The sequence below is a fragment of the Elephantulus edwardii genome, unplaced genomic scaffold, assembly GCF_000299155.1.
Source record: "Elephantulus edwardii isolate Elephantulus edwardi_28Jun2011 unplaced genomic scaffold, EleEdw1.0 scaffold00289, whole genome shotgun sequence".
Classification (NCBI taxonomy): Eukaryota; Metazoa; Chordata; class Mammalia; order Macroscelidea; family Macroscelididae; genus Elephantulus; species Elephantulus edwardii.
In genome coordinates, this window is record NW_006400039.1 from 1856963 (window position 1) to 1881160 (window position 24198).

General features: G+C 55.7%; 2 protein-coding genes across 2 annotated transcripts; both read left to right on the forward strand.

Annotated features, from left to right (window-relative positions):
- Positions 1-12832: 12832 nt before the first annotated feature.
- PTGDS (prostaglandin D2 synthase 21kDa (brain)) lies at positions 12833-15687 on the forward strand. Its single transcript, XM_006900650.1, has 7 exons — positions 12833-12946; positions 13444-13583; positions 13686-13762; positions 14244-14360; positions 14511-14612; positions 15421-15499; positions 15633-15687. The coding sequence occupies exons 1-7, from the start codon at positions 12833-12835 to the stop codon at positions 15685-15687; spliced, it is 684 nt and encodes a 227-aa protein (XP_006900712.1).
- A 1082-nt stretch (positions 15688-16769) lies between these two features.
- Positions 16770-19270, forward strand: LCNL1 (lipocalin-like 1). Its single transcript, XM_006900651.1, has 7 exons — positions 16770-16868; positions 17207-17346; positions 17853-17926; positions 18075-18185; positions 18421-18522; positions 18716-18741; positions 19256-19270. Exons 1-7 carry the CDS (start codon positions 16770-16772, stop codon positions 19268-19270), a joined length of 567 nt encoding a protein of 188 aa, XP_006900713.1.
- Positions 19271-24198: the final 4928 nt, after the last annotated feature.

Below are 24198 nucleotides of genomic sequence, written 5' to 3' on the forward strand. Positions count from 1 at the left end.
GATCCGCAGCAGAGAGATTTAACCACTGTGCCTCCAGACGTGCGAGGAGGGCGGCACACTGAAGTTGCCATGGCATCCTTTTACCCAGCCTCCTCTCCCTTTACGTTCTCTGCAGTCCCTCCCCCAACACAGTGTGAGGAGGATGGTGAAGGGACAGGGGAGCTGAGGTCAGGCGGGGAGCTGAGGTCAGGCAGGGGGTGCAGGGGTCAGGCAGGGGGAGCGGAGGTCAGGCAGGGTGAGCAGAGGTCAGACAGGGCAGCAGACTCCAGTCACAGGGCCACCAGCTGGAAACTGGCTGCCCTGGCCAGCCTGCCCCTGTTTCATGGGTAGTGGGAGCTCCCTCCGCCTGGCCCTGCCCAAGCCTGACAGGCATGGCCTCTGGACAGTGGAGCCCTCTGCTGGTCATCACCTGCAGAGCTGGTCAGCTGGGGTGGGGCAGTGAGGGGGAGCATTCTCAAAGGCTGGGGCCTTGTTGCAAGTGACACATCCTCATTCACGTGCCAAGGATTCTGTACTGGGAAAAAAGCAAAGACCCTTTGGGACCAAAGAATGAATCACCCTCCACTGGTGAAGAATGGTGTCTGGGCATGTTCAGGGAAGCGACTCTGTTCTCCAGGTACCGTGAACATGTGCCATGCATGTGTCAGCGGGAAGCAATGTGCACGGGGTGACAGCTTATGTGAGCTGTCAGCCATGGTTAGTAACTGTCAGCACAGCCTCACCTGTGACAAGGTGACAGTGTGACACAGTGTGACACAGTGTGACACAGTGTGGCTGATGTGTTCCCTGTCCCTCCAACAGTGTCAGCACGGCCTCACTGTGACAGAAGGTCTTGAGGGGAGCAATTAGAGGAGACACTGAAGAACCTGTGTTTTCTGAACTCTATTCCTATAAATTTAAAACTGTCCTAAAAATATGTATTCTACTATTTAAACAGTACTGGCCAGCTGCAGTGCTCTGGGGCTCACCCTGAGCAGTGACGGGGAGCTCTCTGATGTGGGGCCGGCTGTTCTTTATTCTTCAGCTGCCCCTGGGCTGCAGAGCTGTGAACCTCCCCCTGTGTGATGTGACTGAGGGCAGGCCCTCTGCTGGCCTCTTTCCTCTCCCCAGTGGAACCCCACTAACTAGGGCTCACCTCACCCTCTTCACTCACTCCTGGCACACTTGCCCAGGTGAATGAGCAGGTCCAGGAGCCTTTCAGCTCAGCAGGCCCCCAGCAAAGCTTTGTCCCCCATTTTTGTGTCTTGCACTCTGGGGTTGCTGTACAAATTTCCACAGAATGAGAGCTTTAAGATTAGAGATTTATTCATCATAAGCTAAAGCTGGGCATGCAAGTGCACTCATGGGCACGGTCACGCTGAGATGGGGCGAGGGGGCGCTGGTCCCTCCTGGTATGTCTCAGGGCCCCCGGGTGCCCGGCTCCCCGGGCGTTGTCATGTGAGGTCGCTCCTCCATTCATGTGTCTCTTCATTGATTTGTTAGGCAGCTTTCCTTGTGCTTCAGGAACAGTTGTTTGCTTTGCATATCAAGCTAGTTATAAACGGTCCAATCACCGGTATGTATGACAACAACCTGGAACAAGGTGTGCACTGTGAAGTGGTAGGGCCTGGGGAGGGGAAGGGGTGATGATGCAAATGTTCAACAATGGAAAAAACTATTATTTTAAAAGTCTAGTTGCCAGTTCAAGTGATTGACCAAGTGATGCACAGCAAGTGATTACAAAGACCATGGCCTGTATCAGGCGCACCTTAGTATCCAGAGTGACACCATTGCTCTTCAGTACTTTGGAAAGATCCCTAACAACAGACTTTCCCATCACAATAAGTCTTTTAACTTCCTGGATTCTGGTGCCAAGAGTGTTGACGGTGGAGTCAAGCAAACTAAAGCTGTCAACAATGTCAATCTCTTCAACATCCATCCTGATGCTGCCAATGGGCCAAGTGGTGAGAATCTTTGTCTTCTTGATATTATGTGCATCAGAGAGCTGAACAATGACTAGGGAGGACAGAAGGAGAACTGATGCTTTTGGGCAGTGGTACTGGAGAAGAGTATTGAATATACCATGAACTGATAAGAAAACAAACAAATTCACCCTGGAGAGGATTAAACCAGGCTGCTCCTTGGAGGCAAGGATTCTGAGGTTTCGTGTGACATATTTTGGACATGTTTCAAGGAGGGACCAGTCCTTGGAGAGGGGCATCATGCTTGTGAGAGTGGAGGAACAGCGCAGGAGAGGAAGACCCTCTATGAGATGGATTGATTCCGTGACTGGAATAATGGGGGTGAATGTGTCGGAGACGGTGAGATTGGCAAGAAATAGAGCTGGGCTTAGGGTTGTTGTACATGGGGTCACTATGAATCCCAGGCAGCTCGAAGGCACATAACAACAATCAGCAGTTAAATTCAATTCACCGACTCACAGCTGAGCCTCTGGAGGCTGTAAATCACAGGCCAGGCGAGCAGAGTGTCGTGCTCTCGGGAGTCACTGGTGAAGTCAAACCCCCGAGATACGGCCTCTGGGTTAGCAGCCTGTCCTCTACAGGTGAAGTGGTCAGAGCTCCTCCTTCTAAAGCACGCAGCCCTGGAAATGCAGGGAACAAAGCAAAACCCCACCGCTCAGAGCGCAGACGTGACGAACAAAAGGATTCCATTCGAGGCCTGCTTCGCTGACAGGCTTGCCCTCCACCCTCCCGTGTGGAGAAACCACGAAGTGGTCACCTGGCCTTGTTCGGTGATGAGGACAGCAGCACGCCAGCTTTGCGTTTAGGGAGCAGCCTGGTTACACTTCTTCCAGGAGAGATCTTTTCTGCTTCCGGCAGCCCACGGGGTGTCCAGTGCTGTCTCCACATCACAATTTACAGGCATTGATCCTTATACAATGTCCAACTTTCAGAGAAGCAACTGAAACTGAAAACACCGTGACTGGGCTCAGGCCCCACCTGGTCTTTAAACGAAAGTGGCTATGACAGTGGCCTGGAGCACGGCTAAGAGTATGAGGACATCACAGCACAGGGCAGGGAGCAGATCTGTCGCTTACAGAGTCACTTTGAGTCATGCCAACACGCACCTAAGGACACGCTGAAGTAACTGGACCTTTGCTTTTCCCAGGTCTGTGGATATCTGTGTCTCTACTAAGACTTTCACTCCCCATTGCAGACCTCTTAGATCAGGGAGACCAGGAAGCAGAGTTTGTGAGCTCCTCTCTAAATACCAGTGTGAAATACACTTCACTGCTGGGCCTTGTGCAGATTCTTTTGAGGGGCAGCAATCTGCCGTCTGGGAGGGGCTGCCATGCTGACAGTCCAAGTCCCCTGTCTTTGCCTGTTGGTCTTTTTCCTTTCACACAGGGCACGAAAGACCCTTAGTGTTTACAACTGCAGTTGCTACTGACTTTCCCCGCCACTTCACCCCCCTACACCCCCTATTCTCTCTCCCCAGTCATCTCTGGCCACGTTCGTGTCTGCCTTATTTTCACTCAGTACTATGTCCTTCAACACCACAGCTCAAAGATGTCGATTCTTCTGTCATCCTTATCCATCATCCAGCCCTCAGACATACAGCAAGTAACTAAAAAAACTATGGCCTGAATTAGGTGCACTTTAGTCCTCAAACTAACATCATTGCTCCTCAGGAATTTGGAAAGGTCTCTGAAGACCTTCCCAGTGCAATACATCTCCTGATCTGACTGCTGGTACCAAGTGTGTTGATTGTACTTCTGAGCAAGATGAAATTGTCAACCATCTTTTCCATCTATCAAGATGCTGCCTACTGGTCCAGTGGGGAGAATTTTTGTATTCTTTGATCTCCCACAGTAAGCTCTTCAAGTCGAGAAGAATCGATACCTTTTAGCTGTGGTGTTGGAGAAGAGTACTGAGTATCCCCTAGACTGTCAAAAGAACAAGCAGATATGTCTTGAAGGAGGTTCAGCCAGAGTGCTCCTTGGAGGCAAACATGATCAAGTATCATTTCACATACTTCAGGCCCGTTGCTAGAGGGGCTGCTTCTTAGAAAGGGACATGATGCTTCGAAGGGTGCAGGGTCAGTGAAGGAGAGGAAGACCCTCAACCAGGTGGACTGACACGGTGACTGCTGCAGTGGGCTCTTGTGTGGCAGGAAGTGTGAGGACGGCGCAGGACAGGACGGGGTCCAGCTCTGTGGTTCACGGGGTGGCTCTGGGTCACACTTGACTGAGAGGCACCTCACACAACAGTTGTGCTCCGGTTCACCGTGCGATGTGGTTTTGCAGGACTTTGTCTTCGGTGCTGCGTCATGCCCGTGGTCGGTAACAGCCTTTGTTTATCCGCTCCTCTGTTGACGGACACTGGGTCTCTCTCTGCTGTCAGAAACAGTAATGTGGATGTTCCTGTTTCTGTAGGGTGTGGACCTGCCAGTAGGATTGCTGGGTCAAGGGCACTCCTGTCTTTTCTTTTATACGACACCTTCATGCTGGATTAGCCATCACCTTATTCCTGTGTGACCTCATGTGGTCTCTTCACATGCTTCCCAACAAGGTCAAGTTCATGGTCACCAGGAGAACATTGTTTACCATAATAGGCTGGGTTCGGTGCCCTCTCTGGGTCAGCAGAGCCTCCACAGAAATATGGTGTCAAAGGTCCCCCAGTTGGCCCCTCTAGGGGTGGCAGCCTGTACTGCCTGGTATCCAGAGTTGGAAAGCCCTGGGGTTCTAGCCCAGCCAGTGCCTTTCAGGCAGGGCAGTAGGGAGAGTGGAGCCTCATTCCGGCCTCATGGTGGCAGCATGGAGCATCCGGCCCAGGCTGGGCGGCTGTGCGGGGGGTGGGGAGGGGCATCTTCAGGGCCAGCTACATGGAGGAGCCTCCTCTGCGCCTGGGCTTCGCAGCCTGCCCGTTCTTTCCATCTCTGAGACTGAAAGCTGCCTGGATCAGGAGTGCAGATGCCAGCATCTCTGGAGGTCCCAGGCACACAACTGTGGGGGTCAGTTGGGCGCAGACTGGCCCCAGTCACCACCAAGGGGTGATGGACAGGCTCTAGGATGTGGGGATGACAGAAACAGAGGTCTCCTACGGGTATCCACACAGGACAGTCCCCATCACTCTGACAAGGGCAACCCCCCAGGAGAAGGGCAGCCCCCAGGCCTGGGGCCCCCACCTGTGTCTGTGAATCCTGGGCTCTGAACACGTAGATGGGAGCCCAGAGTTCCTGGAAGAAGAGGGCAGCCTGGAGAGGTAGGCGTGGCTCTGACCACCAGCCGAGGGGATGGAATGTTCTAGGGCTGGGCTGGGCCATGTTTACCCAGGTGCATTCACTTGTGAAAACACATTGATCTGTGCAATGTGAAGGCAAGCATTTGCTGGGAGGCCACACAGAGCTCAAGTCCATCTTTCAGGAAGAAGATGAGGTGCAGCTGACTCCGACGATGCCAACAGGACAGATGGGATCTCGGATGTGAGACGCGCGGGGCGGTGGCTGATGCCAGCTGTGCCCTATCTGCATAGCCCACATGTCTCGCCTGCCTGCTGGCCTGTCTGAGGAGCCGCAGTTGTTGGCATTAAGCGCAATCTGACCAAGAGGACGCCATTCTGAGCCCTTCCACACAGGTCATGCTTACAGGGACCTGGCGAGGACATGGTTGCTGTTTGTGGCTCATGGTTCATCCTGGCACAGCTGTGAATTGTCACAGGAGTGAGGACAGTGACATGTCACTAAACAGCTGTGTCCACAAACAGAAGTAGTGCCTGGGCTGGCCTGGGCCGGGCCGAGGTGAGCCCCAGAACACCAGACTCTGCTTCCCCATCCTCCATGCCCCTGCCTGGGCGCCCCACCTCACCTTCCACACCCCTGCCTGGGCGCCCCACCTCACCTTCCACACCCCTGCCTGGGCGCCCCACCTCACCCTCCACACCCCTGCCTGGGCGCCCCACTTCACCTTCCACGCCCCTGCTTGGGCGCCCCACCTCACCCTCCACACCCCTGCCTAGATGTCCCACCCCTAGAGTGAGAGTAGGAGTGGAGTCATGGGGGCCTAGGTCAGTCTTCAGGGTAGACACTCCAGGAAAAAATGTGAGCTCCTCAGAAGTGGGGCCAGGCAGGGGCTGGTTGAGGAGGGGTACACAACATCTCTCACAGCCCTAGAGAGAGAGGACTTCAAGAGGACAGTATGACCAGCAGGGCCAGGTAAGCACTGTTGATTTGGGGGATAGGCCACTAAGCTGGGCAGTGGGGTCAGGGGGAGGAGGGTCATGGAGAGGAGCAGGAGAATGATGGCCAAGTGGGGTGGAGGGTGCGTGGAGAGGAGCCAAGTGGGCTGGGGGCTTCCACTATTCCACGTCCTCTCATCCTGCCTGCTGTCCTGGTGGAGTGGCCCCTCTGTCCATATCTGGCCTGCTGGCCCTGGACCAGTGCCTGTGGGTCCTCAAACACGACCTACTCGTTCTCTGTGGGTTTGGATTGGCCAGGTACAGGATACGTGGGCTGCCGGCAGCCGCACAGTGGGAGCCCCTTCAGAGAAGCCCAGGTTCAAAGCTACAGAGCCCAGCCTGGCCAACAGGCCCACACGAGCCCAGGGCAGTGGGTACGAGTCGGACTCCATGGCAATCAGCTCTTGAGGCCACTCTGAACTTGGCAGGAGGAACAGAGCTGAGGGGGTGGGCCAGCCTCGTCAGAGTGTCTCCACTCTGAACTTGGCAGGAGGAACAGAGCTGAGGGGGTGGGCCAGCCTCGTCAGAGTGTCTCCTTCCCCGGAGCAAGGACACTCCAGCCAGCGTATCCACAGGAAGGGGAAGCAGTGCACACACACTCACACACTCATGTGCACATAGACACATACATGCCCACTCACGTGTACACACACAGACATACGTATGCATGAGCACAGGCTCCCCCGGCGTGCACACACGGTGCACACACACACACACGCTCTCTCTCTCTCACACACACACACACACAAGCCCACTTGTGTACACACACACACACAGGGACATACGTATGCATGAGCACCGGCTCCCCCCCTTGCGTGCACACACGGTTCACACACATGCACACATGCTCTCACACACACAAACAAGCCCACTTGTGTACACACACACACACACACGGACATACGTATGCGTGAGCACAGGTTCCCCCGCATGCATACACGGTTCACACACACACACACACGGACATACGTATGCATGAGCACAGGCTCCCCGCCGCGTGCACAGACGGTTCACACACACGCACACACGCTCTCACAAGCACTCTTTGTTCTCGAGTCACATGGCTGTTTCTTCTAGAAGCTCGGGCCTGGGCAAGCACAGCCCCCTTGGCAGCAGGCGGAAAGGGAGCAGGCATGGCGTGGTCCTGTTTCCCGGGGTGTAGATGAAGCTGTGAGAGCATCTCTGGTCCATGAGTGCCTGACCCAGTGCCTAGACCCCCGAGGCACGGAAGTCTCCCTGCAGTCTTCAGGTGGGGGGACAGTCTTAAGATGGGGGGACAATCTCCAGGCAAGATACAGTCTTCAGATGGGAGGACAATTCTGGGTAGAGGGGTGATCTTCAGACAGACGGGGGACAATCTTAGTGGGGGCAGTCTTCAGGTGGGGGATGATCTCCCTCCTGGCAGTGCAACAATTCAATCAAAGCCCCAGGATGAGCTCACAGTGTGTCCAAGGTGCCGGTGCTCCACTCCTGACCAGGCCTGTATCTGAGACCCCATCAGTGTAGGCACCACCTCAGAGGGGCTGTGGAGACATGTGGGGAAACAGAGGTCTGGCATGCCTGGAACCTCACTGCCCCCCGCCCCCCCATGCTGGGGAGGGTCCACTTCCCTGGCTTCCACACCCACCTGCTCCCCAGCTAACTTCAGCTTTAGTCTTTTTGGGGGTTGGGGACAGGTGAGTCATTCTAGGGGACAGTAGCAGGTGAGGTCCTAAGAGGGAGTCTGCACACGTGTCTTGGTGCTGTGGAGGCCTCGGGCCTGTCCCTGCTCTTTAGCCACTCCCTGGACCCCTGCTTCTCTTCCACCTTAAGTGAATGGTGCTTGGTCCCTGGGGGTGGGCCCCCACTGCTGGGTGTTGGACCAGACTTAGGCTCAGGAACCCCAGTATTTCTCAGGGCTCAAAACCCCCAGGCTCCGAAGCTGCCTTTCCACAAGGTCTATCTGCTGGCTGCAACAGGGGTGGATGTGGCACAGGCCAGTGTGGAAGCCGCTCTCCTCAGGAGGGCAGGCAAGACAGTGATCAGACCCCAGGTGAGAGGCCCAGCCCGCTGGGACACGAAGGGAGAGCAGGTCAGAGAGGCAGGCCACTCCTGAGGAGGGGACAGGGCCAGTCTCCCAGGGCCGGAAGTTTGCACAGCTGCGTTGAGGAGGTTTCTTTGCATAATAGAACATGAAATGCCTGGCCCACAGTGTGTCCAGAGCCTCTGCGGGGGCCAGAGTAAAGGGGGGTCCAGTTGGAGCCTCATTTCCTATGCACAAATGAGAGAGGGGTGGCAGCCTCAGGCTAAGTGAGTGGGGTCCCCAGCTGACTGGGGGCTCCCCATCTCAGATGTCCTGCCAGTCATTTGTCTCCAGGTAGCACTCCGGCACCCCCTGGGGACCTCCCACCTCCAGAGCTCATGCTGCATCTTTCAGGCCCCAGGGGGACCTGGCCAGGCAGAGCTGGACCCTTCACAAAGGATCTGGGCCACATCGGCCTGGGGCCCTGGCTGCAGATCCACACCCCTCCCTCTCCAGGCCAGAGCCTCTGGGAGCGCTGCCACTCTGCTCAGCCCTCTGGGTCTGGAATATTCCATGCAGAGGTTTGCTGCCTCTCCCCACTTAAAATTCTTGGAGACTCAGTATGAAAACTATGGTGCTGTCCGGGAAAGACAACATCTTGAGTGCAGCAGAGGTGGCCAGGAGGTGGGGCTGGAGGTGAACTGGGAGCCAGGCATTCCAGGGCAAAGCCACCCTTCTGTAGTACCCTGTCATGGTAGATATGTGATGTGACACATTTGTCACAAACCACAGGACTGCACAGCCTGGACAGCAAGCCCCTGCCTGTGGAAGACTTCGTTAACTCTAGTGTATCAACATTGGTTCAAGAGTAACAATGTAACAGGAATGTGAGCGGTTTGCTAGAGAAGGTGCCGGAGATAATCAGCTCTGCTGTCCTTGCAGTTCTGTAAGCCCAAACTGCTCTGTAAACAAGCCTAGTCAAAAGACACCATCCTTCTTGGGGCCCCACCCTGATTCTACACTCAACATAGACTCGGGGGTGCCTTTAAAGAGTGCTGAGCCAAGGAGACCACCTGAGCCCCTCCCTGCAAGCTTGGGAGCTTTGATTCCAGAGAAGGTAGGGGGAGAGAGGAAGTCCAGATGAGGCTGGTCCTCAGCAGAGTTTTCAGTCAGCATTGGGAGCCTCCTCTCCACACGCTGGACCCTCTTTGGACCACCTCCCCTGCACCTCAAGACCTCCTTTCCTGGGTCACCTTCTCCACATTGAGGGCTTCCAGCGCCTGGTTCACCTCACACCTGGCCCCTTCCTGTGTTGGTCCTAGCTTACTCCCCTCCGCCACCAGCCTAGTCTTTCCTCCTTTTCCACATCCTCCTCCTCATACCCTGGTCCCCTGGCCCCACCTCCAATCTCCTGTCCCTTGTACCCTGTCTCAGGTCCCTTGCCTCTGACCCCCTGTCCCTGGTCCTCTGTCCTGGTTCACATCCACCTCACACCTCATCACCACTCTCCCCCACCCCTGCTTCCTCCCCTACAGTCTCACATCTCTTAAATCGGGCCATTCCCCATGGACCCAGAGCTTATCACTGACCAGGGAGGTGCCCTGTCTGGGGTCACTGGACTCCCAAGGCTGAACATCTCCCCAGCTCAGGCAGCAGAGCAGACAGGGGTCTCCGGCACTCCCCTCTCCCCACTGCTCAACCCCTCACGTGGGTTCAAGGAGCTGGCAGTGGTTTCTCAGTTTTGAAGGTTCCAGGTACGAAGTAGGCATGACTTTAGAGGAGCTTCTTGATCTATTTCAACGATGAGCTGCCTGTCTCCACTGTCACCAGACGTCACCTGTCTTCCTGCTGTTCCCACGTCCACATGCTGCCCCATAGCCACTCAGCAAAGTGGGTTTGGGACACCCCGCACTGACGTGCACCCATTAAGACAAGATCCCCATTCCCTAGCACACCCACCACCTTCAGCTGGGTATGACGTGGCCGTGCTCTGCACAGCACCTGAGGTCAGAAGCCCTAATGGGCAGACTGCTTATCTGGGTGCCCTGGGGCAACTGGGGGACTCGAACCTGATAACCTCTCAGCTAGCAGCCCAGCAGACACTGGTCAACAGATGACTCTCCACATGGTTGCAAAAACCAAAAGCTCATGAACTGCACGTTTCTCAGGTGCGTGTGCTGCATTGAGCGTGTACCCCACACCCAGTGCCCCTTTCCTGGCCTCAGAGCCGACTCGCAGGGCCCACTGCCACCCCTGCTGTCCACTGGTGAGCCCAGGGCCCCACTTTGCCGGGTCTTGTTATTCACGTGAGCGAGGCACATGGCACAATTCACTCAGTGCAGTGTTTCCGGGCTCACTCCACATGCCAAGACCCCGCCCTCCAGTCACATCCTACCCGTGTGGCCGCGTGGCGGCTGGAGCCTCAGGTGTGTCCCCGGCGGCTGCTGTGGACAGGGGCACACGTGCCTGCCACAGGGCTGTGAGGCCCTGGGGGGGGTACCTCGGCTAAGCTGTGGAGGGGCCCCCAGGCTGCTTCCCACGGCAGCTCACCCTTTCGCATTCCCACCAGTAGGGGCTGTGTTCCAGTTTCCACAGCCTTGTCAACATTTGTTATTATCCATTTAAAAAACCCAAAACCTCTTCGCCACTCAGCTGGGCACCATGTGGAATTGCCCTGAAGTCTTAACGCCTATGTCTCTGCCGCCCAGCGGTGAGCACCCCACGTGTGCTACACCACTGAACATCCTTTTGGGTGAAATGTTAAGCCCTTTGTAATTGTTTCATGATGTTTATTTTTTCCTTGTTAGGTTGTGTGTGTGTGTGTGTGTGTGTGTGGGGGGAATATGTTGTTGTTTTGTGCCACTGAGTCACCTGCGACCAATAGTGACCCTGCGTACAGCAGCTTTGAACCTGGCCCCATCCTGAGCCAGTTTCACTGACTCTGACACAACTACCCCCATCGCTCCAGTTACTGTATCAATCTATCTCTCCTGCGTTTTCCCTCCATCCTTCCAAGCATGATGTCCTTCTCCAAGGACTGATCCCGCCTGGCCACATGCACAAAGTGTGTGAGACGGAGCTTCAAAATCCCAGCCTCCAAGGAGAAACTTGGTTTCACCCTCTCCGAGACAGACCAGTTTGTTTTCTTGGCAGTCCGTGTATGTTCAAGACTACTCCAGCACCACAATTTAAAGGCATTGATTGTTTTGTCATCCTTAGTCTTTGTCCAGCTCTCGGATGCACAGCAAGCAATTGAGAAGACCTTGTGCACCTTAGTCTCTACACTGACTTCTTTGCTCTCAGCACTCTGGAGAGGTCCCTGACAGCAGATTTTTCCAATGCAATTCGTCTTTTGATTTCCTGACCGCTGGAGTGACTCCTGAGTGCCAGGAGTGTTGATTATGGAGCCGAGCAAGTGGAAACTATTAACAACCTCAGTCTCTTCTCCACCCACCGTGGTGTTGGCAACTGGCCCAGTACATAACTAGAGGGCGAGGCCCAGGTCTATTGCTCACAGGATCGCTGTGACTGGAGGTGACTCGATGGCACTTAACAACAACAGCATATGGAGTTCCAGTGGTCGAGGTTAAGGAATTGTGATGCCAACCCAAAGGCGGGCAATCTGGACCCACTCACTGACCCAAAGGGGAAAGGCTGGCCACCTGCTCCCTTGGAATTCCCAGCGGCGACACGATGACTTGGTGGTCATGGCGACGAGCTGAGCTGCTCCTGCTGTTGTAGGTACTGTCAAGTCAGAACCAACCCGACCCTTCCGGGGGCTTCAGAGCCTGCACATCACAGGGAAGGAGATTGGCCATATTTCTCCCGCAGGCCAGCGGGTGGCTCAGAACCACATACCTCTGTGTTGGCACCACACTTCTATGTATTTCTTGTGGTGGTGGTTACGTGCAGGACCTCTGAAGCAGCCTGTCAACCCAGGGAGGTCTTCTGGGGGTGACCTCTGGAAGGATGGTGGGAGTGCTCACGTCTCTGCAGAGGTGGGGAGACGTGGGACTGTGAGTGGTCCAGCTTCTGGGCCAGGTAACAAGGGAGCCCCAGACGGGTGCACTGTCGCCCCAGACTCCCAGCTGACTGGAGTCAGTGCAGAGTGATGTACACATGGGGCAGGAGAGACTGCAGCCCAGAGCAGCCTGAGCCAAGGAGGGGACACAGGCTGAGCAAAGGTGGGGTCCAACCCTTTCACTGGCTCAGCCCCCCAGCATCTGGGCTCTCCCCAGGGTCAAACTTTTGCAGAGGAGTTGACCAAGGGTCAGCAAGGTGGAGGCAAAGGGGGTGCCCACCACAGTGAGAAGTGACAGGCAGCCCAGGCCCTGGCATACACCCCACCATCAGAGCTAGTGGGGATGGGTATTCTGAGAGAGCGGGGGTCTAGCTGTCTGGCCTGCCCCACCCCTGGTCAGATCTGAGGCAGGCAGCCTGGTGAGCCTGTTGCATAAGCGGCCCTGGGGGACCAGGCTGCAGCTGGCCCTGGCCACTGCCCTTCCCCCCTCCACATCACGAGCTTCCACGGGGCTGTCCCTGGGCCCTGGGAGGAGGCCAAACCAGGCCCTTAAATAGAGGCCCCCAGTGCCCTCACATATGCCTGGCCTCTCTGCTTTCTGCTCCTGGTCTCAGCTGCTCAGCCTGTGGTGGGATGGCTTTACCAAGTGCCCTGTGGATGGGGTTGGTACTGCTGGGAGCCTTGGGGTTCCTGCAGACCCCAGCCCAAGCCGGGGCCTCCGTGCAGCCCAATTTCAAGCAGGACCAGGTGAGGTCTCTGCATCCTCTGCACAAGAAGGGCACTGAATAGGCATAGGACTGGGTACTGCCCCAGGGTAACCATGAGAGGCCCTTCACAGGGCCCTGCACCTCACCAACCGAGACAGCAGAGCCCACATCCCCTGGTGCACAGGGGCACAGCCGAGCGTGAGCTCACAGGTGCACTGGGCTGTGGCGGTCACGATGACCAGGAGCAGATCCCACTCAAACCCTAGGAGGCCCAGAGACAGAGAGAGGCAGGGCGGTGTCAACCGGGAGGGACAGGTTTGCTCTGCAGACACAGGCGCTCAGACGGGGCTGTGCAGGATACAGCGGGGAAACGGGGCGCACGGGATGGGGGGGCAGGATCAGTCAGTGGTGCAGGGCCAGGAAGGAAGGGTGCGAGGAGGGGGTGCAGCTTACTTTGAGAGGCCGCCTCGTCTGGGGGTGGTGCCCCCCTCTCGAGACCCCAAGAGGCCAGCGCGGACTTGACTCCTGTTGGCGCAGTTCTTGGGGCGCTGGTTCAGCGCGGGCCTCGCCTCCAACGCCACCTGGTTCCGGGAGAAGAAGGCGCGGTTGTTCATGTGCAGATCGGCCGTGGGCCTCACTGCAGATGGCGGCCTCAACCTCACCTCCACTTTCGTCAGGTGAGAGTCGGGCGGGCTTCTGGGGCTCAGGCCCTGCCCCATGGTCACGGCCTGGGGACACTCCTGGCCTACCCCCTGACACTGAGGGTGACCTGCCCACAGGAACAACCAGTGTGAGACGAGGACCATGGTGCTGATGCCGGCCGGGGTCCCGGGCCACTACACCTACCGGAGCCCACGTGAGTGACCCGAGCGAGTCAGGGCCACAGCTGTTGACAGGGAGACTCTGCAGAGCCTCACTTGGGGCAGCAGAGGTCTAGGGGGATGCTGACCACAGAGGTGGTGAGGAGGAGAGTGGACGGGGGGGCCAGAGCGTGGACAGTGGAGCCTCCCGTGGGTGGGACTTTGTCCTCTCAGGAGGCAGGGTCTAGGCAGAGGGGAGCAAAGACCTTCAGGTGGGGGGCGTCTTCAGATCCCCTCCTCAACCCCCCACACCATCCCCCCCAGTGGGGAGACCTCTTGTCCTGGCTGGGCAGAGACCCCTGGGGGTGCTGGACACTGGAGAGTTCTGGGGGGTTTGTGCAGGAAGTGCTGGCTTGGCCTTCTAGCTGGATGCAGGGGGGAAGGGCTGGAAGCCCACATCTTCCTGAAATCCAGGAGACGAAGGTCATACTGCGTCTTGGGGTGATGGACCCTAAGCTGGCCGCTTCGTGGTTGCAGACTGGGGCACTGTGCATGACGTCTTCGTGGTGGAGACAGACTACAGCCAATATGCCCTGTTGTACAGCCAGGGAACCAAGGGGCCCGGGCACGATTTCCGAATGGCCACCCTCTACAGTATGTGCCCTGAGCTCACCCTGAGGCTGCGCGGGCTGTGGGGGCCGTGAGGCTGGGCCTTCACCCCATCCTGCAGGGGCTGTGGAGGTGGGGGAGGGCCGAGGCCTGGTCCTTCCCCCCTGAGCCAGACTCCTGCGCCTCCCCTTGCAGGCCGAACCCAGAACCCGAAGGCAGAGTTTAAGGAGAAATTTGCTGCCTTTGCCAAAGACCAAGGCTTCACAGAGGACACCATTGTCTTCCTCCCACAAGCCGGTGAGGGGGCTGACCCGGGAGGGGATTAAAGTCAGATTAGAGCCCACAGCACACTGAGAGGCGTAGGGGGCAGTGGGAGTGGGAGGAAGGAGAGGCTGGCTCGCCCTCAGGTCTGCAGCCAGGGGCAGGGAAGACCCTGCCTCGAGAAATTCCCCTCCCAGCACCCCGCTTGGAGACCCCAAACCCATGGAGAGCCTGAGCCAGGGCCCAGCCTGGGGGGCACCGGCACCACGAGGGAGTCAGCATCCACGTGTCCCCCTCCTGACCTCTGACTATTGCACTCTTGAATGTGATGGGGGAAAGCTGCCTCAGTTTGAGCATGGTGGTTGGGCATCTGCACTGGGGTGATGCAGGGCACCAGCTTTGGGGGGATGGGAAGGGCTTCCTCACGTTAGAGCAGTTGGGCCGAGGTGGGGGTGTTGTGGCACAGATTTGGTGCTGATATCCGCCTCCTGGCCCCTTTCTTGGCAGATAAATGCATGGAAGAGCTCGAATAGGTGAGCGGGGCGGGGCTGCGGGCGGGGCTGGACAGTGGGCACTTGTTCACTTGCTCAGAACACATCCTGTCCCAGCATTGGCTCTGTGGGGGGCCCAGGTCTGTCACACACACACACACACACACACACACACATACACATACACCCCCTACCACCACCGGCTGTCCCAAGACCCCCCTCGTTCCCAGTGCAGACCAAGTGTCCAGCTGAGGGTCAGACATGTTGGGATCTGTGGGGGTGGGTGGGTGGCAAGGCTTCAGTCAAGTCCTGGAGGCTCAGAGGGTGAACTTCAGCTGCGGCATCCCCCACAGAGGAAGACTGGGGGCTGGTGAAGGTCTGGCTGGTCCACGTGGAGGCGGAGCCTGGAGAATGGGGGAGAAGAGGGGAGAGGTCTGCACCCAAAGGACATTGACTGTGGATACTGGAGCTTTGGGAGAAGCCCCAAGCTGAGCAGGGGACCCTTCATGGGGCAGTCAGGGGACAGAGTGTTGCCTGTCCACTGACTGGTCCCACTCTCCACTAGGTCACCAGGCCCCAAGATCCTGACCCTCCGGCTTCACTTCCCTCCAGACCCCTGAGCCCCAGCACCCTGCCAGCCACCTCCTGGGCAATAAAAGCTGAAGCAGCAGCCGCTTGGTGTCTGTCTGTCCTGCCACCTTACCTCACCGGGGGCCCTGCCGGCTCCCTAGACCTCTGTCCCCAGAGCTCAGAAGGAGGCTGCCTGTGTGACCTCTCTAGAGTTTGCTCCTGGTGGCAAAGGGGCCAGCGGGAGCCAGGAGTTCATCCCTCCCTTACCTGCAATGCCCCCTCTAGTGGTCAGCTACACTGCCAGTGTGTGGGGGTCAGTTCCATCCCTGGTCTGTACTGTATCTATAGCCTTCAACTAGGCAACCCTCCTGGCCTGTCACCACTCCGGCCACAGAGCTTTCGATTCGTGGGTCAAGGGTGTAGGTTTGGCACATGGAAAACAGGGCTTCTGAGATGCAAGGGGGAAGACTGTAGAGTCCATGTCCCCCCCCAGAGTGTGACAGGGATACTACAGAGTGGGACAAGGTACCCCACACCCTCCTGACCCCCTGGGCCTCAAGAACACCCACCTCTAGCTGCTTTTCAGAGTCCAGGCACCGCCTTGGCCACCTTCTTCCACCCTCCTGACTCCATGTGCTGTCCTGCCCCTCACCCTGGGCCCTGGGCTCACAACGGGCAGGACTCCTCACAGTGGGCAGAACCCCTAAGACAAAATCCAAGGAAAGAGTGCTGGGTGGGCTTCACAGAGGAAGGAGCCTGGCACTGGGCTTCAGTGGACCCTGTTCCTTGACCATCTCAGACGGGCTAGGGGCTGGCACCCTGACAAGGTGGGTTGCACAGAGGTCGGTAGACTGTCAGGAGGCTCTGACCCAGACACTGGCAGAGCCATGTGGCCCATGCCCAGGAGGAAATCCGGGGAGTGGGAGGGCTTGGTAGATGGTAGCAATGCCAGGGTGCTGCGGGGTGCAACCCAATCAGGGGGCCTATCTAGGTGGGCTCCATCCCAGGACAGCCAGCCAGGGCCCCAGGGCACCTTAGGGGCATAAAGGCCACCTGCAGAGCAGGCTGCCCCAGCTCTCCAGCCACAGTCCTGCTGCCCAGCCACTCTGCCGTCTCCCTGCTAGCCTCTGCCATGCCGCCAGCTGTGCTGACTGCCACTCTCCTTGGCCTGCTCTGGGCAACTCTAGGCTGTGCCCAGGTCCCCATCCAGGCCAACTTTGATGCCAGCCAGGTGTGACCAGCTGTTTGAACCTCCTCCCTGACCACCTGACCCAGCTGTGACTCCTGATGCCTGCTCTCAAGGGCCAGCTTAGGGCTGGGGTGGGAGGGAAGAGCCCCCCTGTGGAGCCGGTAGGGAGGGTGGTAGAGTCTGCCCATGGGGCTCTGCCCACTTCATTCCCTATGACCTCTAGTCTGGACAAGTTGCCACTGTTCCCAGCCCTAGGTGGAATGAGGCAGGGTCACAGAGGCCACTGATCCTGGGCCTGGTGGGGAAACAGCTGGACGAGGGGGGGATGGGCTCCCGCACCATGGACAGGGCGTCCTCCCAGCCTCCCCTGCCGCCCTTAGTTCCAGGGCACCTGGTACGTGGTGGGCGCTGTCTCAGATGACCAGACCTTCCTGGATTCCAAGGAAAACATGAAGATGTCCACGGTCTCCATAACCCCTCTGGCCAATGGCAACCTCGCTGTCATGTTTGGGAATCCCACGTAAGTGTGAGCCCAGGAGTGTCCCTGAAGTACAGATCAGAGCCACACAGGCTGGTGACAGCTTCTGAGGGCAGAAGGGGGCAGTGTCGCCTCCTCAGTGACCAAGTCTCTATTGGGGCCTCTGCTGAGACCTTGGTGCAGAGCAAACAGCAAGACATCTCTGTGTATCTCTGCATGTGTCTGTGTCTGTGTGTGCTCCCGTGTCTGTGCTGGGAGTGTTTGCCTGTGTCCAATCTGTCTGTCTCCCTGCATATGTGTTATCTGCTGGGTGTCTGCTTGTTGGGTCATGCATCTGGGGTGAGGGGAGACCGGCAGATGTTACCCCATCCCACCAAGCATTTCCTGACCTGTAAGGCAAGTTCCCAAGGACAGCTGTGGGAGTGAACAAGGCCACACTGGGCCAGGCTGTGTGCATGGTGTTGGGACAGTGTCTGGAACTGGCCAGACAGGGCCTGCTGAGGGGCCGGGGTGGCTCTTCTGGGGCTCTGCGGACTCCTTTCCAACAGGCCAGATGGAGGGTGCCAGAAGATGGATGCGACCTTTGCAAAGGGCTCCACGGCCGGGGAGTTCAGCAATGCAGGTGAGGATGGCCAGGGCCAGAATGCTTGCTTGGGGGAGGGGTTGTCGAGGGTGGGGGGGACAGGGGTACCTCCAGGGAGCCTGTTGTGGTCGCCTTGCTGGTAGGCACCCCAGCTGAGGGCACTGTGCTCAGCGGACTCTTGTCCCAGCCATGGCGCAGACGGACATTCGAGTAGTCCACACGGACTACAGACACTTTGCTGTGATGTTCTTCGAGACCAACAAGGGCGGCCAGCGGAACGTGTGGCTGCAGCTCTATAGTGAGTGTCCCTCACACCCATGGAGAATCCTCGCCTGCGCCCCCATTGTCCCTTCCCAGCCCGTCCCCCTTGTCCAGGCACACTTCCCAGGCAGGTCAGGTTTGGTGTTCACACCCCTTCTAGCACTTTCCAGTCTGTTCTGAGTGTGAGGGTGGAGTCGAGGTCTCCCAGCTGTCTCCCTGAGCAGCCCTGGTGTCCTGTCCAGCCTGCCCTTACCTGCCTTTCCCGCCCTCAGCCCGGACACCTGAGCTGGTTCCAGAAGGTGCCCAGAAGATGCAGCAGTTGGTGCCCCAAGTTGGCCTGAACCCCAGCCAGGGGGCCCTGCTGCCCAAGTCAGGTGAGAGCCCTAACCTCCCCACCTCCCCACCTCCCAGGGCTGCAGAAGCCAAGGGACCTCTGCCCAGAGCTCCCATCCTCTGAGTCTGGATGGGTGGTGAGAGGGCACCCAGCCTGGAGTCCCTGAGGAGGGTCTCTCTGAGCTGGGACTTCTCTCGGGGGAGGAGCGATACCCAGCCTCTCTCTTTCTCCAGATCAGTGCACCAGCACCTTCGTCCAGGTGAGTGAGGGGCACTGCCCAGCTGCCATGCCTCCCGTCCCGACCTCGCGTCCTCCCCATTCCTGCACCTGGGGATGAAGTGGCATGAGATCAGCTCCTGGGGTGGGGGTGAGGAAGCAGATGACGATAGGTGAGGAATTACCGGGGACCCAGGCCATGTCCACCCTGCTCCAGCCTCACTCTTGCTTCACAGTGAAGGACTCTGCCTGGGAACGCAGAGGTCAGCGGGAGGACCAGGACCTGCCCAGGGGTTCCAACCCCAATCAGTGCCTCATTTCTCTCCACAATCCTTGCCCCAGCACAATAAACAGTCTCTGAAAATGAATGGAAGCCGATGGTTTTGTGTTTCTTGGGGTGGAAGAAGGGGCAGAGCTGAGGGGCTGGGGGCAGGGGTGAGGGAGTGGGTGACTGTGCCCTTAGCCTGGGAAGGGCCCTGGACCACTCGGTCTGTGTGCTGAAGGGCCTGGGCCTGCACTACTGCAGACCTGGACCCAACTCCTGTGCATCCCCATAGGTGGTGGACAAGTGAGCCTGTGGGCCTTTCCCAAAGCCAGGTGGAGGGGTAATGGACCCCTTGATCTACAATCCCCTTAGCTTTCCTCAACATCATGCCTCCCACAGGGTGGGGTACCACTCCCAAAGCCCAGTGCCCGGGCACCTGCCATCACTAGCCCTTCCCTACATTTGAAGATGCTCTACTTTCTAAAGAGCAAGGATCTTAGTTTAAAGACTAAGGTGCACCTTATCAAAGCCATGGTATTTTCAACTGCTTCCTATACTACCACCACCACCACCACCTATACACTGATGCTTTTTGATTGTGGTGTTGATGAACACTGAATATCTGCCAAGATAACAAGTCTGTCCAGGAGGTACAATCAGGCTCATCCTTAGAGGCAAAAACGGTGACACTGTGTCGGGAGATGCCAGACATTGGGGTAAGATCAGCTGAGAAAGACTGAGGGTCAGAGAGAGAGATGAAGCCCCTGGAGGTGGCTTGACACAGCGTCTACCACGGTGGCTGGAATAGGATGGAAATCTTGGGGACTGCCCAGGACAGGGCGGGGCTCAGATCTGTTCCGAGGGAGGCGCTATGAGGTGGATTCGACTCAGCAGTCCCTAACAAAAACAGCAACAACAAAACTGGGGCTAAAATACACCGACTGTTAAACAATATTCCAGCAAGAGTAAGAGATGTACATAGGTGAGGGGTCCGTGGTTCCTTCCGGGGACACACTACCAACTCTACTTTTCCACTGACCAGAAAACACTCCTTGAAATTGCAACCACACCCCTCGTGCTCCCCATTCCAGCCTGGAGACGGCCTCTGGGGCTCGTGGGATTAGGAGCCCTGACTTACTTGCGCCCCAGCCCTGCAGGCCTGGAGGGGCACTTGCAATGACTGAGGACCTGGGGGGTGGGGTAGATGCAGAGACACCACACCCAGCGTGTTCTGGGGTAGCCCCATCGACTCCAGCCTTGCTCTGGACAGGGCGCTTCTCCCCACCCTGGCAGAGGTTAAGCATAAATGACAGGTCTACTTTCATGTGGGCCAAATGGACAAACGCATGAGTGGACACCTCGTCAGTGTCCCATAGCTGGCCCTGCAGAGGGTCTCTGAGGAGGAGATTGCCCGTTCTCTCCTGCAGAGCTATCGGTGGGTTCGAACCTGAGAAGAGGACTCTGTGTTAGCAGCGTGAGTCTCTAAAGACTCACCAGAGCCTGAGGACGAAGTGGGAGAGAGGGATGGGAGTCAGAAGGGACCGTGGCCGAAGGGGTGCAGGTGACTTCCAGGGGTCAGAGACCTAGGGCTGCCCCAAGAAGAGGCTCTTTCTGGGGTCCAGTACCCAGCAGGCCATGTGGTTGGTCACCCACTCTTCAGTCCGGATACACCTCATCTGGCACTGCCCTGCTCCAACCACACGAGGGGACGAGTGCCCCGGGCAGGAGCAAGCCCCTGGCCACAGGACAGGGCCCGAACCCTCTGCCCAGGCCCCAACTCCCACGAGCTCCTTCCTAATGGGCCGGCCCCGGGCCCCACCTTGCTCAGGACCTTGTCATTCTGTGCAGCTTTACCACTAGGACACAGGAGAAGTGCTGGCACCCCAGGCTGCAGTGCAGAGAGGAGAGAGGAGGCCCTTGCCTGTGGCATCAAAACACGTCAGATGGGACACCATTGCTGCCCACAGCATCACTGACCAAGCTCAGGTCAGTGGGACTTACACCTCTCTCCCAACAAGTCGTCAGATGCTTGTGAATGTTGTGGGTAGTAACTGTGTTGCTAGTCCCTGGACACCTTGGCCATGACTTCCATGTGCGAACACCAGAGAGCGCTGCCCTTGCCCAGTCCTCACCTGACCGCCCCCTTTGTCCAGGGCGCCCTGCAGGTCCTGCCTGTCCTCCTCCCCGTGCTGCTTTTTCCCTGAGTCCTCAGCTCTCCATCCGTGCTCCCAGGGCCCTAGCTGACACTCCTCACGCCCACACAGCGCCCAGGCACTGCGTGACCCCTGGCTCATCATAAAACACAGCACCAGTAACCTCTTGCCTTCTGTTCCAGGGTTGACTCCCTTACTGACTGGAGCAGACCCTCCCAGGGTTTCTGAGACTTTAAATGCGAAGAGAGAACATTGTAGATTCAAACTACTGAAGATACACATGGCCTATGGATTAGTGTCAAAATTTAGAGTGGGCTATGCCATTAGAGGTCCCGGTGCCCTCCAAAATACATGCCAACTTGGCTAGGGCATGATAATCAATGCCCTGTCTCTACTCTCCAACATGTGAGTGGTGGTGTCCTGTGCCATCGAGTCAGAACCAACCCATAGCTCATCCTCCAACAGGTTTTCAGAGGCAGTAAACCGCGTGGGAGGAGATTGCCTAGCCTTCCAAAGGGAAGTTGGTGGATTTGAACCATATGCCTTTGAGATTGCAGTGCTGCTTCCTACCACTAGGCCACCAGAGCTGTAATAATTACTCTTGCTGTAAATCTTCTGTGATGATAGTCAGTTTAAAGACCAAGTTGCAGCAGTCCAAAATCAAAAGATATATTGCATTGGACATATTTGCTGTCATAGATCTCTTTAAAGGGCAAGGATATCCCTCTAAAGACTAAGGCGCATCTGACCCAAGCCATGGTATTTTTTATTACTTTATATGCTTGTGAGAGTTGAACAGTAAGTAAGGGAGACTGAAGAACTGATGCTGCTGAGTTGTAGTGCTGGCAAATGTGTTGTTACGTGTCACTGAGTCAAGTATGACTGAGCAACACTAAGAACAAGAGACCTGAGCCCTGTCCTGTCCTGTGCCGTCCTCACCAGCTCTGACGCACTCGAGCCCATTGCTCCAGTCACTGTGTCAGTCCACCCCATCGACCTCTTCTTTACGGACCTTCCACCTTTCCAAGCAGATGTCATTTTCCTAGGAATAGCCTTTTCTAGCAAGATGCCCAGCATATGTGAGACAAAGTTTTATCATCCTTGCCTTCAAGGAACAATCTGGTTGTACTTTTTCTTTTTTTAAATATTTATTTTATTTTATTTTATTTTATTATTTTTGTGTGCGTGTACCGTCAAATCAGATCTGACTGGTACAGGAGGAGATTGCCCCTCCTTCCCCGGCAGAGCATGGTTGCACTTTTTCTAAGACATATCTGTTTGTTCTTTTGGAAGTCCATAGGATATTCAGCACTTGTCTCCAACACCACGACTCAAAGGCATCAATTCTTCTGTCATTCTTTTTTTTTTCTTCTGTCATTCTTACTCATTGTCCAACTCTTAGCTGCATAGCAAGTGGTTGAAAAGGCCATGGTCTGAATCAGGCATATCTCAGTAGTCTTCAAATTGACATCATTACTCCTCAGTAATTCGGAAAGGTCTCTGACAATGGACTTCCCTAGTGTATTACATTTCCTGATTTCCTTACTGCTGGTACCAAGGATGTTGCTTGCAGATCCAAATAAGCTGAAATAGCTGACAATTTAAATCCTTTCTCCATCCATCATCAGTCTAGTGGAGAGGATTTCCGTCCTCCTCATGTTAAGATCAAATCCAAATGGAAGGCTATACTCTTTGATCTTCTGCAGAAAGCATATCAAGTCCTCCTCATTTTCAGAAAGCAAGGTTGTGTCATCTGCATGAGTTGTGTTGAGTCTTTCTCGTATCCTAATGCCACATTCTTAGTCATACAGCCCAGCTTCTCCAATGATATGCTCAGTATACAGACTGAAATAGGTATTGAAAGAGGATACAACCTCGATACACACCTTTTAAAAATTTATTATTGTTATTATTATTATTTTGTGTGGGCCATCAAATCAGAGCTGTCTGGTACAGGAGGAGATTGTTCCTCCATCTTCAGCAGAGCATCTGGTGGATTTGAACCATGCACCTCTGGGATTGCAGTACACCTTCTTGCCACTAGGCCACCAGAGCTCACCAATACACACCTTTCTTAATTTTAACCCATGCAGAGTTCCTTTGCTCTCTTCAAACAATAGCTTCTTGGTCTAGCTGTATGTTTCATATGAACATATGTTATGATTCACACAGTCAAATGCCTTTGCATAGTCAGTAAAACACAAATAGACATTTTTTTCAGCCAGGATCCATCTGACACCAGCAATTACATCCTTGGTGCCACAGTATCTTCTAAACCCAGTTTGAACTTCTGGCAGTTCCCTGTCAATGTACTGTTCTAGCCATTTTGGAATGATCTTCAACAATATTTTGCTTGCACATAATACTAATGAGATGGTTTGATAATCTCCACCTTCAGTTGGATCACTTTTCTTGAGAATAGGAATAAATACGGATTTTATCCAGCCAGTCGGCCAAGCATTTGGTATCCCACCAATTCCTGGGTTTCCCGCACCTCAGAACCTTCAGCAGAGCTTGAACTTCTTCCTTCATTACTACTGACTTGTTCATATGGTGCTTCCTACAAATTTCTGTGTCAACCAATTTCTTCCGGTACAGTGACTTTGAGTATTTCTTCCATCTTCTCTCTGTTTCCTGGATCGTTCAAAATTTTGCCCAGAGTATTTCTTAGTATTGCAACTTGAGGTTTGAATTTGCTTTTCAGTTTTTCAACTTGAGAAATGCTAAGTGAGTTCTTCGCTTTTTATTCTCCAGCTCTCTGCACATTATGTCATAATGTTTTGCTTTGTCTTCTCAAACGGGACAGTCAAAGGAACAAACAAAGCTGTCCTGGAGGCAGTGCGGCCAGAATGCCCTCCCCTCTCCCCCTCTCACTCCTTCACCTGTGCAGTTACACTGACTCACAGTTGATCCTCCAACAGGTTTTTGGAGTCTGTAAGTTGCAGGGGATGAGACTGCCCGTGTTTCTCCTGAGAAGCTGCTAGTGAATTTGAACTGCCACCTTTGGGATAGAAGTGCTTTATGGACTAGACCACCAGAGTTCCCTAAGAGTGTTCTTTTTTAAAAAAAATTTATTTATCTA

Bases quoted from the DNA above. Each gene is read 5' to 3' on its own strand.
- PTGDS (XM_006900650.1), top strand. From the start codon at position 12,833: ATGGCTTTACCAAGTGCCCTGTGGATGGGGTTGGTACTGCTGGGAGCC. The intron at 13,763-14,243 runs GTGAGTGACCCG...TCGTGGTTGCAG, and splicing joins CTACACCTACCGGAGCCCAC to ACTGGGGCACTGTGCATGAC. The intron at 15,500-15,632 runs GTCTGCACCCAA...ACTCTCCACTAG, and splicing joins TGGGGGAGAAGAGGGGAGAG to GTCACCAGGCCCCAAGATCC.
- LCNL1 (XM_006900651.1), top strand. From the start codon at position 16,770: ATGCCGCCAGCTGTGCTGACTGCCACTCTCCTTGGCCTGCTCTGGGCA. The intron at 18,186-18,420 runs GTGAGTGTCCCT...TCCCGCCCTCAG, and splicing joins CGTGTGGCTGCAGCTCTATA to CCCGGACACCTGAGCTGGTT. The intron at 18,523-18,715 runs GTGAGAGCCCTA...CTCTTTCTCCAG, and splicing joins GGCCCTGCTGCCCAAGTCAG to ATCAGTGCACCAGCACCTTC.